The sequence below is a fragment of the Trichomycterus rosablanca genome, chromosome 13, assembly GCF_030014385.1.
Source record: "Trichomycterus rosablanca isolate fTriRos1 chromosome 13, fTriRos1.hap1, whole genome shotgun sequence".
Taxonomy (NCBI): Eukaryota; Metazoa; Chordata; class Actinopteri; order Siluriformes; family Trichomycteridae; genus Trichomycterus; species Trichomycterus rosablanca.
The window spans coordinates 7,341,296-7,366,032 of record NC_086000.1 but is presented as its reverse complement, the minus strand read 5'-3'; the positions used below and the strand labels follow the sequence as shown (position 1 = coordinate 7,366,032).

The 24,737-nt window shown below is 41.8% G+C and overlaps 1 protein-coding gene across 1 annotated transcript in view; it reads left to right on the top strand.

The window, feature by feature from the left end:
* Window positions 1–24,737, top strand: part of LOC134325657 (formin-like) — a 102,310-nt gene that overhangs the window by 31,229 nt on the left and 46,344 nt on the right. Inside the window, exons 5-7 of the mRNA XM_063007903.1 lie at window positions 1,298–2,082; window positions 6,135–6,276; window positions 18,011–18,098. Of these exons, the coding sequence (XP_062863973.1) occupies window positions 1,298–2,082; window positions 6,135–6,276; window positions 18,011–18,098 (1,015 nt within the window). The remainder of the gene's footprint in view (window positions 1–1,297; window positions 2,083–6,134; window positions 6,277–18,010; window positions 18,099–24,737) is intronic.

The window sequence follows — 24,737 nt, the reverse complement described above, 5'->3', positions numbered from 1 at the left end:
AATAACAAAACGTAATATTGTCGTCTGATTTACGCATCGAGTCACGCAGGAAAACACGCTTCATACACAACTTCTGTTTACACGGTGCCTACACAACTTCCGGAGGTTCTGTAATTAAGTAAGCATACATGTCATATTACAAAGTACTTTTTATGGTTTAATGATTGTTAAATTAATTACTTCAAAATTATTAGACTAAAATGAAATATTGTAAAAACCTGTGGCAGCCGCTCAGGTGGCGCAGCGGTAAAAATACACGCTGGAACCAGAGCTGGATCTCGAATACATCGTATCGAATCTCAGCTCTGCCTGACGGCTAAGGCTGAGCGGCACATGAACAATGATTGGCCTGTTGTTCAGATGGGCGGGACTAAGCCGGATGGGGTCTCTCATTAATGACAGTGATAGCTCAATGGTTAAGGTACTGGACTAGTAAACAGAAGGTTGCTGGTTCAAGCCCCGCCACCACCAAGTTGCCACTGTTGGGTCCCTGAGCAAGGCCCTTAACCCTCAATTGCTCATTGTGTTCCACTCACTGTGTAAGTCGCTTTGGATAAAAGCGTCTGCTAAATGCTGAAAATGTAAATGAAAATGTAAATGACTGGTGCGGTCACGATCGATGCTGGCTGATTGATCGAGGTTTTAAACTTATCAAACTTATACCACGCATGCAGTTTTATCGAAATTTAGAACACTATTAAACACATAAAACACACGCTAGCACACCGGAGCTGGGATCTCAAATACATCATATTGAATCTCAGCTCTGCAATCCGGCTGGGCTGAACAACGATTGGCCTGTTGTTCATATAGGGGTGGGGTAGTAGTAAGCCGGATAGGGTCTCCTCATAACTGATGCAACTACAACCTCTGCGGGCTGATTGATGGTGCCTGCACAGGGGCGGGGAAGGAGTGTGTTGATCAAGGTGTGTCTCTCCGTACACACGGCTGATCCACATTAGCACTCGCCTAGTGCAGGTGAAAAAATGCACACGGCTGTGGCCCACGTGTCGGAGGGGTCGTGGGTTAGCTTCGTTCTCCTCAATCAGAGCGGGGATCGGCATTGGTGGAGAGGAAGGATGATGCAATCGGGCAATTGGATGCACTAAAGTCGGGAGAAAAAGGGGAGAAAATGCATAAACAAAAAAAATAATGGACAGCTAAGCAGTTTGTCATTGAAGTTCCTGTCATCTATAGAGTGCATATGAAAGCCCAATTGATGAATAAATAGTTTAACTTTCATTCACTACACAGTAATGATAATATCTGTTAAATATTCTCTTGTTTTCAAACCCAGGCTGACTTCGAGCTCAAGGTCTTCCAGCTGCGTGGAGAACATGCCGTGGCTGTGTCCCGTCTGGAGGAAACCATCTCCGAAATCCAGCAAGGCCGAGGCACGTTCCGGGTGCCGCGCAAAGTCCAAGATGCCTGCGTCTCCACTGAAGATGATACATCCCTCAAAACATATCGCAACGTTTGCATCCAGACTGACCGTGAAACTTTCATCAAGACTCCAGAGGGCGATACGGAACAGACTAAGCCTATCCAGAATCTTCCAAAAAGGCTCGACCTCGACTCCATCACCACGAATCTTGGGGTTGTACCTGGAGCTCCTCCTCCCCCACCTCCTCTGCCAAACCAATCAAAAAGTTCACCAGCCTCAGCTCCAGGTGCTCCACCACCACCGCCTCCACCGCCACCTCCACCCCTTCCTGGATCTGCACCACCACCGCCTCCACCACCTCCGCCTCCTTTACCTGGATTCGGACCTCCACCGCCACCACCCCCGCCTCCTTTACCCGGATTCGGACCTCCACCGCCACCACCCCCGCCTCCTTTACCCGGATTCGGACCTGCACCACCACCGCCACCACCCCTTCCTGGAGCCCCACCTCCACCACCCCCTCTACCTGGCATGCCTGGGCTCCCACCTCCACCTCCACCCATGCCAGGGTTTGGTCCACCTCCACCTTTGCCCACTTTTGGCCAGGTAATGGAAGCATCTCCTCGCAAACCAGCTGTAGAACCGACATGTCCCATGAAGCCTCTGTACTGGACAAGGATTCAGATTCAAGAAAACAAGTAAGCAACTATTTTGTCTTTGTGTTTTAGTTTAACAGTGTGTAAAATACAAAATGTGTATTTGCTCTCCACACCTAGTTCTAGCAGTTATGAAGGAAAATGCAGTAGTTTAAACAACCAACAACCAAAGTAAACAACCAAAGGGCCTGGAGAGCCGGTATAGGAGAATAGTCGTTTATAACAGTAAAATTCTCAGTCCCTTATAGTCCTTAATCATTTCAGAAGCATTGAGGTGAAATGAGATTCTCAAGTTAGCTATCAATGCTAGAGTAATTGCTTCGAAACTAAACTACAACCCCAAATCAGAAAAAGTTGAGAAAGCATGGAAAATGCAAATATTAAAAAAAACACAGAGTTTCTTACATTTACTTTGACTTTTATTTGCATTGCAGACAGGATAAACCTGAGATATTTCATGTTTTGTTCATTTCATTTATTAATAAATATCCATTGCTGCATTTCAGGCCTGCAACACATTCCAAAAAAAGTTGGGACAGTAAAGCATTCACCACTTTGTAATGTTGCCATTCCTTTTCACCACACTTAAAAGACGTTTCGGCACCAAGGATACCAAGTGATTTAGTGTCTCAGCTTTTATTTTGTCCCATTCTTCCTGCAAACACGTCTTAAGATGTGCAACAGTACAGGGTCGTCGTTGTCACATTTTTCGTTTAAAAAATTCTTCACACTTTCTCTATTGGGAACAGGTCAGGACTGCAGGCAGGCCAGTCCAGTACCCGTACCCTTTTATTCCGCAGCCATGCCTTTGTAATGTGTGCAGCATAACAGCATAACAGCATAAATGTCTGTTGTGAGCCAGGCCTTAATGTCTTTGACTAGAGGAGCAAACATTTTTGATCCAATGAGCTACTTTTAGGTTGGGGTACATGAACGTGCAGCTGATTAATCTGCAGCAATTACTTGTTATCATGTCAACCTTCTTCTTCTTCTTTTCCTTGGCGTTTGTCCCGTTCGGTTGCGGGGTCGGCTCTCGGCGGATCACGATCCGTGCATCGATTTGGCACAATTTTTACGCCGGATGCCCTTCCTCACACAACCCTCCCTATTTTATCCGGGCTTGGGACCGGCACTACAATGCACTGGTTTGTGCATCTAGCGGCTAGGTATCTATAGGACAATTCAGACTAAAAATCACAAAGAATTATTTCCAGCCCATTGTGTCCATACTTCTGGTCAGCGATTGTACACTAACTAACGTTATATAAAAGCGGTGCATAACTCCAGTCCTGAAGGTGCTTTCCCCGATAATTAATTACTGGTGTCTTTAGCCTTGAGAAGTCTGTAAACTGGGCCATTAGGACTGGAGTGTTTGCACTCATGTTATACAGAATAACAATGGTCCCTCACAAAGAAGCCTTTAAAAGAAGAAGGGTAAATGTTTGAACTCCAAGAGAACACCATCACTTTGGGAAATAGAAAGAAAAAGTCCATTACAGCTATTTAAACTCAGGGGCTAATTGCTGCTGCAAAGTAAAGAAAAACACAACAGTAACACTGCTGAGAAATGAGGCCCCTAAATGCTTCAGACTACTCTAGCTTGTCTTTCACTGAGTCACTGGCAACACGGTTGATTGCTGTGTTATTTTATCCGTGACTGACTTCTTACCCCTTTTATTTTTTGTTAAAACCTAATTTCTAAACCTAACCTTGACTAAATCCAACACATCTTACCAGTGCTTTGCTTAACATCAAGGTGGCTCATTATTTGTGCTGTGTTATGTTTAGGTTATTGAATTGTGGTCAGTGCGGGTCAGAGACTTACAGAAGTACAGACGTCTCAGTGGGTGAAACTAAAATGAATTGAGATCAAGGCTTAACATAGTCGTTTAATTCTTTGTAACCAATAAGATGCTAGTCTAAAACTACTTTTAAAAAAAGCACACCAAACATAAAAAACACCAATGTATAAAAATTGATGACAGGGTCAATCCTAAACCACTTATTGTGACAACATAGTGCATTTTTTATCAATAAAGTGAACTAATGTAGACAGTAGACAGCAATATTGAATTCAGCCTTTCTTAGGAGTTGCTATAATAGAAACAGTTACAAACAAACATGCCTTAGCAGGAATAACATGACAAAATGCTAAATTCTGTTTGAGCAAAAGATTTACTTTTCAGAATTGACCATTCAGGAGTGTTTAAACATTATCTTTCTATTGTCTCTTATACAAGTTCTTGACCATTAAAAAAACACTTCAAAACACTGACTGTACACTATACACTGATCAGCCATAACATTAAAACCACCTCCTTGGTTATACACACATTGTCCATTTTATCAGCTCCACTTACTGTATAAAAGCACTTTGTAGTTCTACAATTACTGACTGTAGTCCATCTGTTTCTCTGCATGCTTTGTTAGCCCCCTTTCATGCTGTACTTCAATGGTCAGGACCCCCACAGGACCACTACAGAGCAGGTATTATTTAGGTGGTGGATCATTCTCAGCACTGCAGTGACACTGACATGGTGGTGGTGTGTTAGTGTGTGTTATGCTGGTATGAGTGGATCAGACACAGCAGCGCTGCTGGAGTTTTTAAACACCTCACTGTCACTGCTGGACTGAGTATAGTCCATTAACCAAAAATATATCCAGCCAACAGCGCCCCGTGGGCAGCGTCCTGCGACCACTGATGAAGGTCTAGAAGATGACTAACTCAAACAGCAGCAATAGATGAGCGATCGTCTCTGACTTTACATCTACAAGGTGGACCAACTAGGTAGGAGTGTCTGATAGAGTGGACAGTGAGTGGACACGGTATTTAAAAACTCCAGCAGCGCAGCTGTGTCTGATCCACTCATACCAGCTCAACACACACTAACACACCACCACCATGTCAGTGTCACTGCAGTGCTGAGAATGATCCACCACCCAAATAATACCTGCTCTGTAGTGGTCCTGTGGGGGTCCTGACCATTGAAGAACAGGGTGAAAGCAGGCTAAAAAAGTATGTAGAGAAACAGTCAGTAATTGTAGAACTACAAAGTGCTTCTATATGGTAAGTGGAGCTGATAAAATGAACAGTGAGTGTAGAAACAAGGAGGTGGCTGATCAGTGTATGTCCATATGGGGTAGCACTGTAATCTCATAGCAAGAAGGTCCTGGGTTTAATTCCCAGGTGGAGCAGTCCGGCTCCTTTCTTTGTGGAGTTTGCATGTTCTCCCCATGTCTGCGTGGGTTTACTCTGGTTGCTCCGGTTTCCTCCCACAGTCCAAAGACATGCAAGTGAGGTGAATTGCAGACACTAAATTTTCCAGGACTGTGTTCAATATAACTTTGTGAACTGATGAACCTTGTGTAATGAGTGACTACCGTTTCATGAATGTAACCAAAAGTGTAAAACATGACGTTATAATCCTAATAAATAATAATAATGATAATTTTGCCTTGATAACAAGAAATCATACAACAAACCAGTTCTACAAAAAACTGTCCTACCAAGTCAGATTTCTACTATACCGACCCCTCGGCATTTGTATCTGGTAACTTTTCCCTTTTTGGAAAGGAGTGGAAAATAAAGACAGTAAAAGCCGGTAAGGTCACTGTAAGATTCCCCTCTGCTCCTGAACAGACAGCTGTTTGTATTGACCATGTTACTGAGCAACAGGCAAAATCAAATACCTCTCATCCTTAATGACGCAGTCGTTTCGGAGGAGACAGTGGGTCTATGCTGACAAAAGCAATGCTTGAGGAAAAACACTTGAATCGTTAACACACCTGGGACAAATTTTGGTTTCCTACTTTCTGTTCAGTACTCAGAAGTGTTGCTTTTAAGATTCACGCTAAGCAGAATTATCTCACCTCATCTTGCAAAGTACAAATAAACTCGGGGTGACGCTTTCACGAAAAAAGCAAATCATTGTTTATAGCCTGGAGGAAAGAGCTCGCCTCAGTGTTTCCAGCCCTGCTTATTCTGTTCTGTATAATCTTTCTTCTCTCTGTCACAAGCAGTTGCTCTAATGTCATCTGAAATATTGCACACCTCATGATTGTACACTGATAGAGCTGGCGTGTATCTTTTTCAGCAATAACACGCTTTGGGGTTCTTTGGAGGAGCCAGATATCATTGACACTAAGGAGTTTGAGGAGCTTTTCTCCAAAGCTGCCATGCAGGCAAAGAAGAAGACTCTTTCTGACACATATGAGAAGAAGACCAAAGCTAAGAAGGTATGTCTGCTCCTCCCACATCAGCACATCTGCACCGAATTAAGAGGTTAACATTTCCACTTTCAGCATCTGATGATCTGAAGACTTACTACATGGGTTTGACCTTAAGTGTAGAACCTGGAATAGGTACATTGATGTGTTGGTTACAAGCATTATCGCTAGTCATTTAATTGTGTTTTCATCTACCGCTTCATCCTGATCAACACTGGGCTAGCGTAATATTCCACTGACCTTAATTAACTTGTTAGGACGTACACCGATTAGGCATAGCATTATGACCACCTCCTTGTTTCTACACTCACTGTCCATTTTATCAGCTCCACTTACCATATAGAAGCACTTTGTAGTTCTACAATTACTGACTGTAGTCCATCTGTTTCTCTACATACTTTTTAGCCTGCTTTCACCCTGTTCTTCAATGGTCAGGACCCCCACAGGACCACCACAGAGTAGGTATTATTTGGATGGTGGATCATTCTCAGCACTGCAGTGACACTGACATGGTGGTGGTGTGTTAGTGTGTGTTGTGCTGGTATGAGTGGATAAGACACAGCATCGCTGCTGGAGTTTTTAACATCTCATTGTGACTGCTGGACTGAATATAGTACACCAACCAAAAACATCCAGCCAACAGCACCCCATGAGCAGCGTCCTGTGACCACTGATGAAGGTCTAGAAGATGACCGACTCAAACAGCAGCAATAGATGAGCGATCATCTCTGACTTTACATCTACAAGCTGGACCAACTAGGTAGGAGTGTCTAATAGAGTGGACAGTGAGTGGACACGGTATTTAAAAACTCCAGCAGCGTGGCTGTGTCTGATCCACTCATACCAGCACAACACACACTAACACACCACCACCATGTCAGTGTCACTGCAGTGCTGAGAATGATCCACCACCTAAATAATACCTGCTCTGTGGGGGTCCTGACCATTGAAGAACAGGGTGAAAGCAGGCTAAAAAAGTATGTAGAGAAATAGATGGACTACAGTCAGTAATTGTAGAACTACAAAGTGCTTCTATATGGTAAGTAGAGCTGATAAAATGGACAGTGAGTGTATTTTTTTTTTACCACAATTATTATTTGGCCTGGCCTGCCCGAATGTTTGCATTGAACATTGAACTGTGTATAGAGTCTGTACTTAGTGATACCACTAGAGGGTATTTAAGTCACACTTTAAGTCAACTTGTACTAAGTAAACCCATATTACGTTACATAAATATGTAGAAATACATAATAATTATGATGTTGTTTTTTGTTGGTTATGTAACGACTAGTAGCTGGCTTAAAAATCCTTCTAAAATGTTGGGCAGTTTGAATTAGGCTCTTTTCTCTATAACCTTTTTTATTGGGGTGCATTCCTCCTGATATGACCAAACGGCTTTATTTGTCTATGGGTCTGTTGTCTATGGAACTCAGATCCGGTTAAAGTTTCAGTAGAATCTATGTAACTCCAGGCACAGGGTTAAATAAATAAAAAGTACTCTCCTGGGATACCTTCTAAATAGTTTGATGGCATGTAGTCCTCTAATGTGTGATTTTATCATGTGGATACTTCTGCAAGTCTCCAAACAAGAAACTTGGAGCATGTTTTGTCCCTACAACCAAGCTCTTTGCTGTGTGTGGCAACAAAAACACTCTTCTTCCAGGCAACATCTCAATCCTCCATAGTAATCTTGACTGATTTATAAGGATTTTTGTCTTATTTATTTTGTATTCTCTAATCTTATATATTCCCCATGTTGTTAAATGACACCTCTGTGTCACTACTGTAATTCTCTGTATATAGGGATTAATCAGTCTCTATTGCGGCGCTTACAGGTAGTCCAGAATGCAGCAGCAAGGTTACTGACTAATACCAAGAAAAGAAACCATATTACACCTGTCCATGCCTCATGTTCAACACAGGATTCAGTTTAAAGTGCTTTTATTTGTTTTTAAAGCGCTTAATGGTCAAGCCCCGGCGTATGCTTTCTCCCGCAATCACACAGCGATCTTTGAGATCAGCCACTCAGAACTTGTTGACTGTTCCTAGGGCTTGTTTGAAGCTAAAAGGTGATCGTGCATTTGCAGTTTATGCTCCGAGGCTATGGAACACTCTACCTCCTACTATTCGACAAGCACCTTCAGCTGCTGTTTTTAAATCACTCCTAAAAACATACCTTTACAAGCTGGCATTTGAACAGTGAGGAGCCGTGCTAATTATAATTATTTAGTCTATTTTTATCTGTTTTATTTTCTCTCACATATTTTTATTTGGTTTTATTTTTTAACATAATGTCTTATGTATGCTTGTTCGATGTACAGCACTTTGGTCAACGTAAGTTGTTTTAAGAGTGCTTTATAAATAAAATTTACTTACTTAATTTACTTACTTCTTTTTACCCCCCAAAACAGAGAAAGTCTTGATGACTGCTGAAGCATTCCAAAACAAGCAAATTAATAAAAGCAATCATTAAATTTTGTGTACTGGGGTGGGTTGGTTGTAGCCCTGCACCTACAAGAATCAGAAAAGCCACAAACAAAACAGAAATAGGAAAATATAGAGAGTGGCCAAAAGAGCAAAAACAAACATAGTAACAGTAAAAGGCACAACAGATTTGCAGCCCACAACAGAGAAAGTGTGTAAAAAAGGAACAGTGCAAAAACAAGAACTGGTTGTCACAATATGGCAAGCTGCTCCAGCCACAAGGGACAATCAAGTTGAAAAAGATTTTAAAGATTTAAAGCAGGAAGCAGGGGAACTCAGAACAAATCAAAGAATGGCAGTAAACTGAGAGGGACAGCCACTTCACAGATTGGTGCAGTGACAGCATGCATGGATCCAAACGTGGGCCGCACTTCATAAAGGGCCGTCATGCCACTTCTGGAGGCACCTCACCTATACAGGGTGATTCTGTCATGATGGCTGATTAGTACCTTGACACCGGCTGGGTTTCCTGGAAGAGCTAAACAGTGCTGGTATGTGCACTACTAGAAAACTGGACCTGATGTAGCCCGGCATCTCCGCTTCAGAGAAATTAAATAGGCCAACAGAGAAACAAGCAACACTAAAACCAGCATTAAAAACACATTCTTTCAATTGGAGCACATTTACACTCAATGAGGTGCAGTTGACTGCCAGAAATCGGCATGTCAATCATCTATGCCTCCATGCTTCCTTTTCCGGCCATAAATGGCATGGCAGATGGGCATGATTCTGTTACTCGTTAATTAAGTATAAAGATGTGTATTGTTACACATTTAGTAGATAAAAGAGCAGACAGGGTACAAACAAATCAAACCTTCAACTAGTAATAAAACAGTATAAATGTAAACAATTCAATATGAAAGCATTTGTTTTATTATATCATATTTATGATGTAACTGCTTCATGTTTTCTTAAAACATATTGGTATGTCATCCCACAAAACTGGCTGTGAGCGTCTGGCAACAACAGTGATGTCCCATTCGGCAAGTCAGCACTTTGGCCTGGCGTCCAAGCAGCTCAAAATTCAGCCCAACTGGCCCTGTCTAGCCTTACCTCAAATCCATACTCATTCCCCCTCTGATCAATCAGTAGGGGCACCAAGTCGCCAATGTGTGCATGTCTGGTCACTCTGGACTTGCACTCATTTAATCTGATTTCAGATGGTCACAGACATGGCCCTACCATTGTCTGTTTTGGCTGTGGTCTCTGTATCTCCTTATCACACCTTTTCTTATACTGTCTTCACTTTAGGTTTTTATACTGAGATGCACTAAACACCTCAGTGTAATTTGAGCTGCACGTTTTCTCAGTCTTAAGGACTTTTAGCTCTGATCTTATTAATAAGGCATTAATTTGAAATAATTTTAACCTATTATAAAGTATTGAGTAGTTGTAGTAAAATTGAAAGGGTTTTCAGTTAGCCACAGCAAGATTTGGGACAGTGGTAGCCTAGTGGGTAGAGCTTTGGGCTATCAACCGGAAGATTGGCGGTTCAAATCCAGGCTCTGCTATGCAACCACTGTTGCCCTTAACCCTGTCTGCTCCAGGGGCGCCGTAAGGTGGCTGACCCTGCGCTCTGACCCCAGCTCCCAAAACAAGCTGGGATATGCGAAGAAAGAATTTCATTGTACTGTACATCTGTATATGTATATATGACAAATAAAGTATATCTATCTATCTACAGTATATAATAAGGGGCTCAGAGTAGCATTTTATGTCATTTTAAGCATCCATCATTAGTTTTTACTGCTGCTAACTAATAATCATTTGGACCGTAGGACACAGTTACTTGTAAGTATGGAGGGGAAAAAAATAATGCTTCATGTTGCAAAATCTTTTGTGTAAAGGAAATTTAAAACACAAAGTTCAGCAAGAACACCATCATTAAGTTTCATCATTGTGTCTGGTAAAAGTGAAAAGACAGATGGATATTGGTAAGACATTCTTGGCGAAGTGGTCCAATTTCCAAAATGTCAGGTAAACAAAAGTGGCCAGTTTACATCTTCATCTTTTCTATTTCCCCTGTTTATACTTCATGATATGAATAGTTTTCCTGAGTCATCCTTCCAAGAAATGATGGTCACTAGCAGTGGCCAAAAAAACAGAGCATTTTGGGTGGAGGAATTTTTAGGATGAGTAGCAGATCCAGCTCGTCTGAGCTTCTTTCCAGTATTCCTGAACTCACTGTCCTTACCGTGCAGGATTAAAAAAAGCAGTTCTATTAGATGGTGGTCAGGTGAATCTGGACTAGATTTATGGTGTCTGTGGAACTATGTGAGGGGCTCCAGTTTTGTTGCCTTAGACTTTAAGTCTTACCAAGAGGGCCACAACCTACTAGGAGACCCCAGCCTACAAAGTATAGTAATCAGCCAAAACATTAAAACCACCTCCTTGTTTCTACACTCACTGTCCATTTTATCAACTCCATTTACCATATAGAAGCACTTTGTAGTTCTAGTGTGTTAGTGCGTGTTGTGCTGGTACGAGTGGATCAGACACAGCAGCGCTGCTGGAGTTTTTAAACACCTCAATTTCCCTGCTGGACTAAGAATAGTCCACCAACCAAAAACATCCAGCCAACAGCACCCTGTAGGCAGCGTCCTGTGACCACTGATGGAGGTCTAGAAGATGACCAACTCAAACAGCAGCAATAGATGAGCGATCGTCTCTGACTTTACATCTACAAGGTGAACCAACTAGGTTGGAGTGTCTAATAGAGTGGACAGTGAGTGGACACGGTATTTAAAAACTCCAGCAGTGCTGCTGTGTCTGATCCACTCGTACCAGCACAACACTCACTAACACACCATGTCAGTGTCACTGCAGTGCTGAGAATGATCCACAACCTAAATAATACCTGCTCTGTGGTGGTCCTGTGTGGGTCCTGACCATTGAAGAACAGGGTGAAAGCAGGCTAAAAAAGTATACAGATATACAGATGGACTACAGTCAGTAATTGTAGAACTACAAAGTGCTTCTATATGGTAAGTGGAGCTGATAAAATGAACAGTAAGTGTAGAAACAAGGAGGTGGTTTTAATGTTATGGCTGATCAGTGTATATATATTTAGAGGTCACCACAGGAGATTATTCTGGTACCCGATCTGGAACAATTTTGACTTCTAATGCACTTTTAATTTCATCTGGTCTTGGGACCAGCACCAAGAGCACACTGACCAGTTCACCTTCCAATGGCTAGGCTGTTCAAACCACATAGCTAAGGCCCTACCTAATTCACCGCTGTGAAAATTACATCACGGACTGTGAAATGAGCCGCTTCCCATGTAATATGCAATTTGCTGTGAAATTCAAACTTTAAGTTTTGTGTTTAATGCCGTATTTGAGACGGAACATGAAGCCTTGCACCGCCGCTGGATGTTCTAGGATTACATTAGACCATATATCAGTGTTATTTAATGACTGCCGTGAAATGTGGCACTTTTCTTTAAAAATCCAATCGTGTCTATGTAGATTCCCAACTAGCTGATAGTACAGCTGAGATTCTAACACCAGATCGCAACGCTAGTGCACTACCCAAGACCTCACAAATTGTATGAATATTTAAGCAAAATTATATAGGAGTAAAGACAGGACATTTTTAAGCAAAGGCACACATGATTTTTACTAATATAAAAATGTTTATGCATCAGTGTTAAGGCTTTATTGACCAACATCAGTGTCAATGCATTTATGACTAAATAGACACAAATGTTCACAGCCATACTTGGTCCACCAATTGGTCCACTGGGTCAAATATGAACCCCAAGTCTAGAAAAGTGATTTGTTAAATCTCTTATTCCTAAATTTAACTGAGAAAATTACTTAACAAAACTGTATTTTAGAAATATAAACACATTTAGGCTTTAGACTGGTGCCTGCAACGCAAAAACTTGGGACAGATGTATGTTTACCACTGCGTTACACAAGTCAATAAAAGACAGATCTGAACTGGAGGCAGGCCAGTCAGGCACACATACTCTGTGTATACAAAGTCACACTAGTGGAGCACATGTAGAATGAGGTCTGTTATTGTTTTGCTGGAATAACTATGAAAAGGAAAATATTTCGCCTTAGTGGCAGCATATGTCTTTCTAAAATCCCATTATATGTCTGCACATCAGTGGTACCTTTACACAAATGCAGGTTGCCCATACCATGGGCACAGATGCACCCTCATACTTTGACAGATGTTGGCTATTGCACTTTTGCTGATAATAGTCTGGATGGAAACAAGCTGAACTCATCTGACAACAGCACATGTTTCCATGCACGTTTCCACTTTTTGGTCCGTCTGAGATGAGCTATGGCTCAAAGAACTTAGTGGCATTTCTGTATAGAATTGATGTATGGCTTTCCCTGTCTGTCATAGAGTTTCAGGTATTTTTAGATGCAGCGGCAGACTGTCTTAAGTGACTGCAGTTTTCTGAAGTACTCCTTTATCTCAGAATGCATGTCATCTAAGGGGCTTGAAGGGCTCACACATTTTACAGTGGTTCCTGGTATTTCCCTTCATTGAGATTCCATGAATCTTTTCACAGTATGGTTTAATACCGTAGCTATTTGCAATATTGACTCATCTTTGCTGGATCCTCTTTTTATACCCATTTCCTTTTAATTTACCTGCTTTATTTGTTTTTAAATAATGTAACTTGACTGTTCTCTCAACTTTTCTTGAGGGCTGAGGAATTGGTCAATGTTCCTACATGTTTTGGAAGAGTGTAGGGTTTGATGTATCAATGGGCTAGACTTAACAAGAGGAGGCAGACACACACCGAGAGATGGTTAAACAAGGTTTAATAATGACTAAAGACACAAGACAGGGGTTCACACAAGACAAGACACAAACACATGACCAAAGCAAATTAATCCTCATGCTAAGCTATTGGACCAAACCTAATTGCAGTCATGTGGCTTCACCCAGGTTTGGTGGACATCCAAAGTCTGTAACAGAATACTATACACTGACCAGACATAACATTATGACCACTGACAGGTGAAGTGAATAACACTGATTATATCTTCATCACGGCACCTGTTAGTGGGTGGGATATATTAGGCGGCAAGTGAACATTTTATCCTCAAAGTTGATTTGTTAGAAGCAGAAAAAAATGTGATGGCTAGACGGTACAGCGGTAAAAACACACGCTGTTCACCAGAGCTGAGATCTCGAATACATCGTATCGAATCTCGGCTCTGCCTGCCGGCCACATGAACAACGATTGGCCTGTTGTTCAGATAGGGGCGGGATTAAGCCGGATGGGGACTCTCTCTCAGACTAGTGCAATTATGACCTCTGCTGGCTGGTTGGTGGCGCCTGCACGGAGATGGGGAAGGAGTGCGGTAGAGGGTGTGGCTCTCCGTACACAGCGCTGTACTGCACTGCACTCATCAAGTGTGGGTGATAAGATTGCTGTGCACGTGTTGGAGGGGGCGTGGAGCAGCCTCCTCCTCCCCAATCAGGAGCAGGGACCAGCATTAGTGAGAGGATGATTGACGGGCAGGAACTGGATGCGCTAAAGTGGGAGAAAAAGGGGAGAAAAAAAACCTGCATCTCTTGTGGGGTGTTCCCGGTCTGCAGTGGTCAGTATCTATCAAAAGTGGTCCAGGGAAGGAACAGTGGTAAACTGGCGCCAGGGTCATGGGCGGCCAAGGCTCATTGATGCACGTGGGGAGCGAAGGCTGGTCCGTGTGGTCCGATCCAACAGACGAGCTACTGTAGCTCAAATTGCTGAAGAAGGTTATGCTGGTTCTGATAGAAAGGTGTCAGAATACACAGTGTATCACAGTTGCAGGGCTGTTTTGGCAGCAAAAGGTGGACCAACACAGTATTAGGAAGGTTTTGGCCACACTCATGAATAGGCACAGATTTCTACTAACAAAGTCAAGGCTGTTTGTATCTGCAATGAGTGGAGAAAATTTTTCACAAGCTTATAGTTCAGATATCCTTGAAAATTTAGCCTTAGAATATAAACCCATTTTACTGAAGAATAACAACATCCTACTTGATCAGTCTGTCTCACTTGTCTCACCACAGGTCTGTAATATGTATCCTAATGTTTAAACATCACCACACAGTATCCCCTGAATCACATTTAATACACAGTTTGTTCAGCATCAATACTGATCAAACAAAGAGACATTTTAATTGTTTCGGACTCAGAAGTTTTGTGATACTTTATGAGCACCATCACCTCATGTTTACTGTAAGGATATTTAAGGATGGGGTTTGACGCTCGAGAAGGGGTTTGGAATATGCAGTCCTTGTGTACCTGGCACAATGAACACATTAATGGAACTTCTGTCAATTTGGAATAGCTGCTCTTTCTTAATTCTGATTCTGTCCAGCACTTTCACTTGGGATCAGAGTCAGTCTGGTGGTGAGTCTCACTGTTCTCACTGTTGTCCTCAGCACCTTGTTACATAAACAGACATTATCATGTGGGGCTTTACTTTTAACTGCTGTATCTCACTTTTTGTTCTGATAAACCATGAATTTTGCAGGGTGTGAGAAGTCTGGCTTATGTAGCTATACAAAGCATATGTGCAGTTCCACTTACCATATACTGTAGAAGCACTTTGTAGTTCCACAATAACTGACTGTAGTCCATCTGTTTCTCTGCATGCTTTGTTAGCCCCCTTTCATGCTGTTATTCAATGGTCAGGACTCTCCCAGGACCACCACAGAGCAGGTATTATTTGGGTGGTGGGTAATTCTCAGCACCGCAGTGACATTGACATGGTGGTGGTGTGTTAGTGTGTGTTGTGCTGGTATGAGTGGATAAGATGCAGCAGCGCTGCTGGAGTTTTTAAACACCTCACTGTCACTGCTGGACTGAGAATAGTCCACCAACCAAAAACATCCAGCCAACAGCGCCCCGTGGGCAGCGTCCTGTGACCACTGATGAAGGTCTAGAAGATGACCGACTCAAACAGCAGCAATAGATGAGCGATCGTCTCTGACTTTATATTTACAAGGTGGACCAACTAGGTAGGAGTGTCTAATAGAGTGGACAGTGAGTGGACACGGTATTTAAAAACTCCAGCAGCGCTGCTCTGTCTTATCCGCTCATACCAGCACAACACACACTAACACACCACCACCATGTCAGTGTCACTGCAGTGCTGAGAATGATCCACCACCCAAATAATACCTGCTCTGTAGTGGTCCTGTGGGGGTCCTGGCCATTGAAGAACAGGGTGAAAGCAGGCTAAAAATATATGTAGAGAAATAGATGGACTACAGTCAGTAATTGTAGAACTACAAAGTGCTTCTATATGATAAGTGGAGCTGATAAATGGACAGTAAGTGTAGAAACAATGAGGTGGCTTTAATGTTATGGCTGATCAGTGTATTATAGCTTTGCATCTCTTTGAAAATGTGCTTATGTACCACACTGCTTTTTTGGTGCTAACTGGTTAGCTCTGCAATGCCTAAGATCTACCCACACTATAGGCTATAATTTTTAAGGCTGGTTAGCTTTAACACTCTAGTTCATTAGAGGTGTTAAGAGAGGTTCTCAGTATCTTGCGGTGTCTGTGGGAGGGGAAGCCAGAGGAGATCCCCACCAACATTAATAATGAATGCACTAGCAGCATGCTCACTTTGCTGCCTGTAATGCAATACTCACTTTAAAGACCACTCTTGCCGGTTCCCACTGAACGCCTCTGTAGCTCAGCGTCTGCACCGGCGCTCGGCTGCTACCTAATGAATAAGTCTGAGACATTAACTTTTAAAGCTGGGCCTTAACTTGCCACAAACTGTTTTGTCCTTTATGAGGATATTCAGTCAAATGTAATTGTGTCCATGTGTAGGTGCAAATAAAAATCCTGTGAATTTATAGTTTGTTATAAAATCTCTTAGTCTGTTTGTCCAGAGCTGAAAGATGTCCTTTTATGGTTCTAGTTTTCTCTACTTTTATTTAAAGCTCTATTCTAATTGTGACATACAGAAGAAGAAGAAGAAGAAGATATACTTTATTTGTCATATATACATATACACGTGTAAAGTACAATGAAATTCTTTCTTCGCATATCCCAGCTTGTTTGGAAGCTTGGGTCAGAGCGCAGGGTCAGCCAACTTACGGCGCCCCTGGAGCAGACAGGGTTAAGGGCCTTGCTCAAGGACCCAACAGTGGCTGCATAGCAAAGCCTGGATTTGAACCACCAATCTTCCGGTTGATAGCCCAAAGCTCTACCCATATAAGGCTACCATTGTCCCTAAAAGAGAGCCTAGCAGAGGATGGTTACAGTGAGGGCAAAAGTCAGAGACGCCTAGTAGAAATAATACTATAAAGCTTTTTTTCTTCAATTCACCCTATTTTTCTACCACATATGACAATCAGAATAAAAATTTGTACTTTTTATTATTATACACCGATCAGCCATAACATTAAAACCACCTTCTTGTTTCAACACTCACTGTCCATTTTATCAGCCCCACTTACCATATAGAAGCACTTTGTAGTTCTACAATTACTGACTGTAGTCCATGTGTTTCTCTGCATGCTTTGTTAGCCCCCTTTTATGCTGTTCTTCAATAGTCAGGACCCCCACAGGACCACCACTACAAAGCAGGTATTATTTAGGTGGTGGGTCATTCTCAGCACTGCAGTGACACTGCAGTGTTAATGTGTGGATAAGACACAGCAGCGCTGATGGAGTTTTTAAAACACCTCACTGTCACTGCTGGACTGATAATTGTTCACCAACCAAAAGCGCTCTGTGGGCAGCTTCCTGTGACCACTGATGAAGGTCTAGAACATGACCAACTCAAACAGCAGCAATAGATGAGCGATCGTCTCTGACTTTACATCTTCAATGTGGACCAACTAGGTAGGAGTGTCTAATAGAGTGGACAGTGAGTGGACACGGTATCTAACAACTCCAGCAGCGCTGCTGTGTCCGATCCACTCATACCAGCACAACACACACTAACACACCACCACCATGTCAGTGTCACTGCAGTGCTGAGAATGATCCACCACCCAAATAATACCTGCTCTGTGGGGGTCCTGACATATGAGGAACAGGGTGAAAGCAGGCTAAAACAGTATGTAGAGAAATAGATGGATTACAGTCAGTAATTGTAGAACTACAAAGTGCTTCTATATGGTAAGTGGAGCTGATAAAAGGACATTTAGTGTAGAAACAAAGAGGTGGTCATAATGTAATATCTGATCTGTGTATTTAATAATAACCCAACTGTGCTTGAGCTCCGTGTCTTGGTTGTAGTGACTGTAATTTTTTTTCCTTTTTTTCAGATTATAAAGTTATTAGATGGGAAACGATCTCAAGCTGTGGGGATCCTAATATCCAGCCTTCACCTGGAGATGAAGGATATTCAGCAAGGTGAGAACCGCAGGAACCTTTTTTGGCTTTGCACTTCACCTTCTCACATCTTCTCCTCTGTTTAAGTACTGGTCTTATTAAAATGCTCCTCTTTTTTAAGTTAAACAGTAATGCACACTTGGAATGCTGTATAAACCAGAGATGTTGAAAGGTTGAGATGTTTTCAGCATTGGAATATGTGAACAATGTCCAACTGCAATTTAATTTTTTAGTCACGACTCTTGATTTATCTCCATTTGGCCTTCTGTAAGATAAGATAAGATAAGACTAAATGTTCTACATCTGTAATGGGTGCTGTTGTTGCTTAAGCAAATGTGTGTGTATGTGTGAGTTTAAAAGCTGTGAAAAAGCTTTAATCAGCAGTACTGTCTTCCTGTTCTTCTTCACTGGAGAGTGAAGAGAATTTACACATTTGACTGTGGAAGGAAGACCGTCAGAAGGAGTGTGTGTAGGTGGGGATCCAAAAAGGGGAAAAAATGACACATAAAGTGGGAGGAAGGTAACCACAAATGATCTAGAAGCAGCAAGACAGAGTTCTGTGTGTGTGTGTGTGTGTGTAACACCACTTTATCTGGTGTCTTTACCGCCTGTTTGTGTAAATCCACCATCACTGAATGGATACGCACAATTGCACATAGTTAGTCGACAAGTCAGCCTGACACGTCCAGTCATACGGACTGTTCCTCTTTCATCATCTGTGGACCACTTAATAGGACATTAAGAAAAGTTAAGACACTGAACGTCCCATCTAGAGCAATTCCAGACAAACAGCAATTGTGTTTGTGTGTACACTTAGCCTGGTCAGTGGCTGGTCAGCTGATATTTAAACTCTCGAGTTTGAACACTCCACACTGGTGTGCTTGCGTGTTAGACCGATGTACCACCCAAGCACCCTGTCATTGACTTTCGATCTGGGGGTGTGGGGACATTTTCTGAATGGGCCAGTAGCTGGGATCCTTTTTTATTTTTATCAATCGCCGGTCAGGGTCACACGGGTCTTGTTACACCAGAGACACTGGGCGTGAGGCAGAAATACCCAGGACAGGACAGGGCCTTGGCTATCCCCTGTCATCCATTTAGTTTAGGATAAAACAATGGGTGCAGTTCACTGGGCGAAAGGTAGAAAACACCTCGGACAGGTCACCAGTACATTACAGGACAACCACACACACACACACACACACACACACATTTACACCCACACTTGCACCTAGGGGCAACCGGAGGAAACCCACACAGACATGGGGAGAAGATGCACACAAAAAGGACCTGGACCGTTCCACCTGGCAATCGAACCCAGGACCTTCTTGCTGTGAGGCAACAGTGCTACCCACCAAGCCACCGTGCCCATCCCTTCTTCAGCCAAGCTGGCTGATATTAACACTGAGTTTCAAGCCCAGATTTAAGCGGTGGTCGTCTAGCATAGACCGCTGAGCCAGTCAATGAAGGGGAGGAATAAAGTCTATATTAATAGCTATGGTTTCAAAATAGGGTGTCAAACTAGCTTATGGTTGGATGTCCATATCCTCTTGCCGTATGTTGTATTTTATATCTGGTATGTTACATTTTGCTACTTATAAAAGGCTGTCTCTGTTAGTCTTTTTGCTAGGATTTTGCAAACTCTATTAGCACATACAGTGGGGGAAATAAGTATTTGATCCCCTGCTGTTTTTGTAAGTTTACCCCCTTACAAAGACTTGAACAGTCTATAATTTTTATGGAAGGTTTATTTTAACAGAGAGAGACAGAATATCAACAAAAAATCCAGAAAAAAAACATTAAATAAAAGTTATAAATTAATTTGTATTTAATTAAGGGAAATAAGTATTTGATCCCCTACCAACCAGCAAGAATTCTGACCCCCACAGACCGGTTATGTGCCCATGAGGCACACAAATTAGTCCTGTCCCTGTATAAAAGACTCCTGTCACAGAATCAGTTTCTTCCGTTCAAATCTCTCGACCACCATGGGCAAGACCAAAGAGCTATCAAAGGACGTCAGGGACAAGATTGTAGACCTGCACAAGGCTGGAATGGGCTACAAGACCATCAGCAAGAAGCTTGGTGAGAAAGAGATTACTGTTGGTGCGATCATTCGAAAATGGAAGAAATACAAGATCACAGTCAATCGCCCTCGCTCTGGAGCTCCATGCAAGATCTCACCTGGTGGGGTAAGAATGATTCTGAGAAAGGTGAGGTCAGTCCAGAATTACACGGGAGGAGCTTGTCAATGATCTCAAGGGAGCTGGGAGCACAGTCACCAGGAAAACCATTAGTAACACACTTCGCCGTAATGGATTGAGATCCTGCAGTGCCCGCAAAGTCCCTTTGCTCAAGAAGGCTCATGTACAGGCCCGTCTGAAGTTTGCCAATGAACACCTGAATGATTCAGAGAAAGCTTGGGAGAATGTGATATGGTCAGATGAGACCAAAATTGAGCTCTTTGGCATCAACTCCACTCGCCGTGTTTGGAGGCAAAGAAATGCCCGGTGGGGATGGTGTTCTTGGGGTCATATCCAGCATTTCTCTGCTCCCAGCTCCCTTGAGATCATTGACAAGCTCCTCCCATGTAATTCTGGACTGACCTCACCTTTCTCAGAATCATTCTTACCCCACCAGGTGAGATCTTGCATGGAGCTCCAGAGCGAGGGCGATTGACTGTGATCTTGTATTTCTTCCATTTTCGAATGATCGCACCAACAGTGGTCTCTTTCTCACCAAGCTTCTTGCTGATGGTCTTGTAGCCTGTGAATGGAAATTTTATATTTTATTAGTTATTTGCATCAAACTTATACGTTTCTGCTTTCTTAGTTCAATTAGCAGAGGTAGAAGAGACTTTTGGAAGGTTACTTAGGGGCAGAGATATGTTGACCTTGGCATGGGCTTCTTGCTTCCGTGGGAATGCATGGGTGTCAGGATGGTGTGTGCGGGGGTGCACGCGCAGTTTTGATACGGGTGCATTCTTGTGGAGGTACGCCATGTTTCTAACAAACTAACTATTCTTGTAGGATGATAAGCAAGTTTGATGTGGAAAGTTGACCTTGAGTTGGGTCGCTGAGAAGAGTTAGCCTGAAGGGGCAGTAAAGTGGGGTATAAATACTGTGATAGGGCAGACAGGAGGGCCCTCTCTCCTCTGTAAAGCTGTGTGAGCGTTTGCATTGAGATTGGTCCTCAGCTGAGTAATAAATTGATTATTTGCTTTTATCATTATCCCGGTTGTCTGTGTCAATCTTTAAGGGTTATTTTGAATTCCCACAACAAGCCCATTCCAGCCTTGTGCAGGTCTACAATCTTGTCCCTGACGTCCTTTGATAGCTCTTTGGTCTTGCCCATGGTGGTCGAGAGATTTGAACGGAAGAAACTGATTCTGTGACAGGAGTCTTTTATACAGGGACAGGAATAATTTGTGTGCCTCATGGGCACATAACCGGTCTGTGGGGGTCAGAATTCTTGCTGGTTGGTAGGGGATCAAATACTTATTTCCCTTAATTAAATACAAATACAAACTTTTATTTAATGTTTTTTTTCTGGATTTTTTGTTGATATTCTGTCTCTCTCTGTTAAAATAAACCTTCCATAAAAATTATAGACTGTTCAAGTCTTTGTAAGGGGGTAAACTTACAAAATCAGCAGGGGATCAAATACTTATTTCACCCACTGTAGATCGACGTGTCAATAAGCATGCTGGCAAATAGCAAAGCTCAGCATCGCTCAGATTGTTCCAGGCATATACTGGCATCTGCAATAAACATCTCCATGTACAATCATATTGTGACATTTTGGCCTGTCTGTAGATTGTACAAACATGATCTTTTTTTTCTTTTTTCTGCTCTTGTGGTGAGCCTGTACAGATCATTAAGGAGCTGTGGTAGTTCTGCATGTGTAGGTCCTGGGGTTAAGCAATTACAGGCTTTTTGACATGACCCATAGCCCAAAGGCTTAGTCCCCTACGTGTGTGTCTAAAAGTTGAAGAGCTTTTGTGCCTCTATTTGTGTGTGTTAAAAAAAGAACTTTAATTTGAGCTTGTCTTTTACTCTAGTCATGCTAGACATATGGATATATTTGAATGCATTACAAAATATACTTTTAATTGTAGATTTATTGTACTGTTCATATCCATGCCAAACTATGCGCTATATTCAAATAAATCCCTTTTTTGTTTGTTTGTTTGTGGGTCGTCTTTTAGTGTTGTTTGACCAAGACAACAAAAAGTGCCTAAGTGCTAAGTGTCTTAGCAGAGCAGATTTTTATTTGTCCTCTTTCTGCTTGTCACCGTTATTGCATATTTTCTACACAAGCAAACTATAACACAATATATTTTTGAAAGGATTATTAATTTAATGAACAAAGTTATGCAAAGCCTATATCACCCATGTGAAAACAAAATTGCCACCTTAAGATTGCAGCTGCTCGCCTGGTTTTTAACCAACCTAAAAACTGCCACATCACCCCACTGCTGCGTTCTCTTCACTGGCTTCCTGTAGCTGCACGCATTCAGTTTAAAACACTGATGCTCGCCTACGAAGCCAAAAATGGACCAGCCCCAAGCTACCTTCAGGGTGTAATCACACCCCGCTCTGTACCACGCAACCTCCGAGCCACTAGTCTCGCTCGACTTGATCCTCCACCCAGGACTAGAGGCTCTTCTCTGTACTTGCACCCAGGTGGTGGAACGAACTTCCTCTGTCTGTCCGAACATCTGAGTCTCTCACTGTCTTTAAAAAACGATTAAAAACCTACATCACCTCATTAGTAAGCACTTAAGCTGACATGTACTTACTTACTAACACTTATTCATTTCTTGAAGAAACAAAAAACACTAACAGAGTTTTAGCAGATTTGTGTTCTTGGACTGTTGTTTACTTAAACTAGTGTAAGGTAATGTCCACTATGGAAGCACTTCTCCAAGTCGCTCTGGATAAGAAGCGTCTGCTAAATGCCGAAAATGTAAGAGCTGGTTGCTCTATAATCGGCAGCAGTGACTGTAATTAAACACTGTGTAATCAGATCCAAATGTTTTAGGCCACTATTTTTGCTAAAAAGGCTTTTAATCAGACACACTTCTATGTTTTAAGGCAAGGACTGCCCAATTCAGGTCTCACCACAGCATCTATTAAATTAAACTCTTACTAACTCTAACTTTTACTTTATCAATTCATGGGGTTTCATTAATATTATTATTATGGTAGATTGAATCATCTTGCTTGAAATGAAATATAAGGGCTATAAATGTAATGAGCTCTGTATGTTTTTCTGTTTTTTATGTTACTTTGTTTCCCTTATTTTGGCCACTGTTTTTATTTTCCCTTTTACCCCTTCTGATTGTGGCTTTTAGCCATAGCATTGTTCTATCTTGTTTAATCATCCTTCAAATGAGGTTCATTTTCAGTTCTTGCAGGACCTGAACTACACTTGGCGCCTCAGTAATAAACCACAATGCTTCCCGTAACAATTACAGAAATGGTTTTAAGATTTATGCTTGTATATCAATTTATCAAATCATGCTTAAATATTAAAAAACAAATGTAGTGTTCAGTTTTAGTGTTAAATGTGCTATGTTGTTATATTGTTATTAAGTACCTAAATATAAATACTTTTAGATATTAAAGATTCAGTAAAGATGGTTCATAGATAAAATGGCAAAAATGATGTAGATGCACAGGGGATAAAGAGGGCCAACCAATAGTAATTTAATGAGAGATCAATTTCAAATGACAGTAAAATTGACCAATCCCATCTTCCTTTAAATGGGTGGACTTTGTTATTGCTAACTTTATGACAAGTTTTGCCCGCCGTGGGGATGCAGGTATAACAGTAGAATGGTTATTAGCTATGGCTCTACACAGACACAAGTTTGAGTATAGTGAGGTCACACATGAGTTATGGCAGTACTTATGTTAAATGAAAAAATATAAATATAAGCAAAAACGATTGCTTTTACCATCTGTACTGTTTATTTAAGAGTATTAGAGAATACTGTAGAATGAAACAATGGGTAAAGTGTACTACACACAGATCTTGTGTGATGTAGCGATTATTTATAAGGACTCCAGTTTGCTTAAGAAATGAGTGTTTCTGTTTATATGATAGCTCTCTCTCTCTGTGGTGTTTGCTTGTTGCATTTCTAAGGCTGAACTATCATCTTCAAGTTAGTTTCATAACTTTATTAGTATTTCAGGAGAGGACACAGTAAACTAGGCTTGTTTTTTTTTTTTTTTTTCAGATGAGGGAATCAGGGGTTAAAGGGTCGAGGTGAAAGAGTAACGATTTACTGTGTAAATGCCTTGTCTATATATTGACTTCAGGCATTTTAAACAAATACATTACTAAAGGTGTGAAAAATCAAATATACTGTATATATATAAACTAAATTATACACTTTTAAATTTGTGGCAACATTTTGGTGTCATGACTGTGTCAACATGACAAAGTAAGGTTCATTAAGACATGGTTTGACCAGTGGCCTGCACAAAGCCTTGACCTCAACTTTACTGAACATCTTTGAGATGAACTGAAATGTGGATCAGTGCCTGACCTGGATTTGAATGTCGATCAGTTAATCGCTGAGAGCTGGAAGCCAGACATTCAGGTCCAACAACAGTTCCACAAACACTATAAAATGTTGCGAAAAAAATTTTC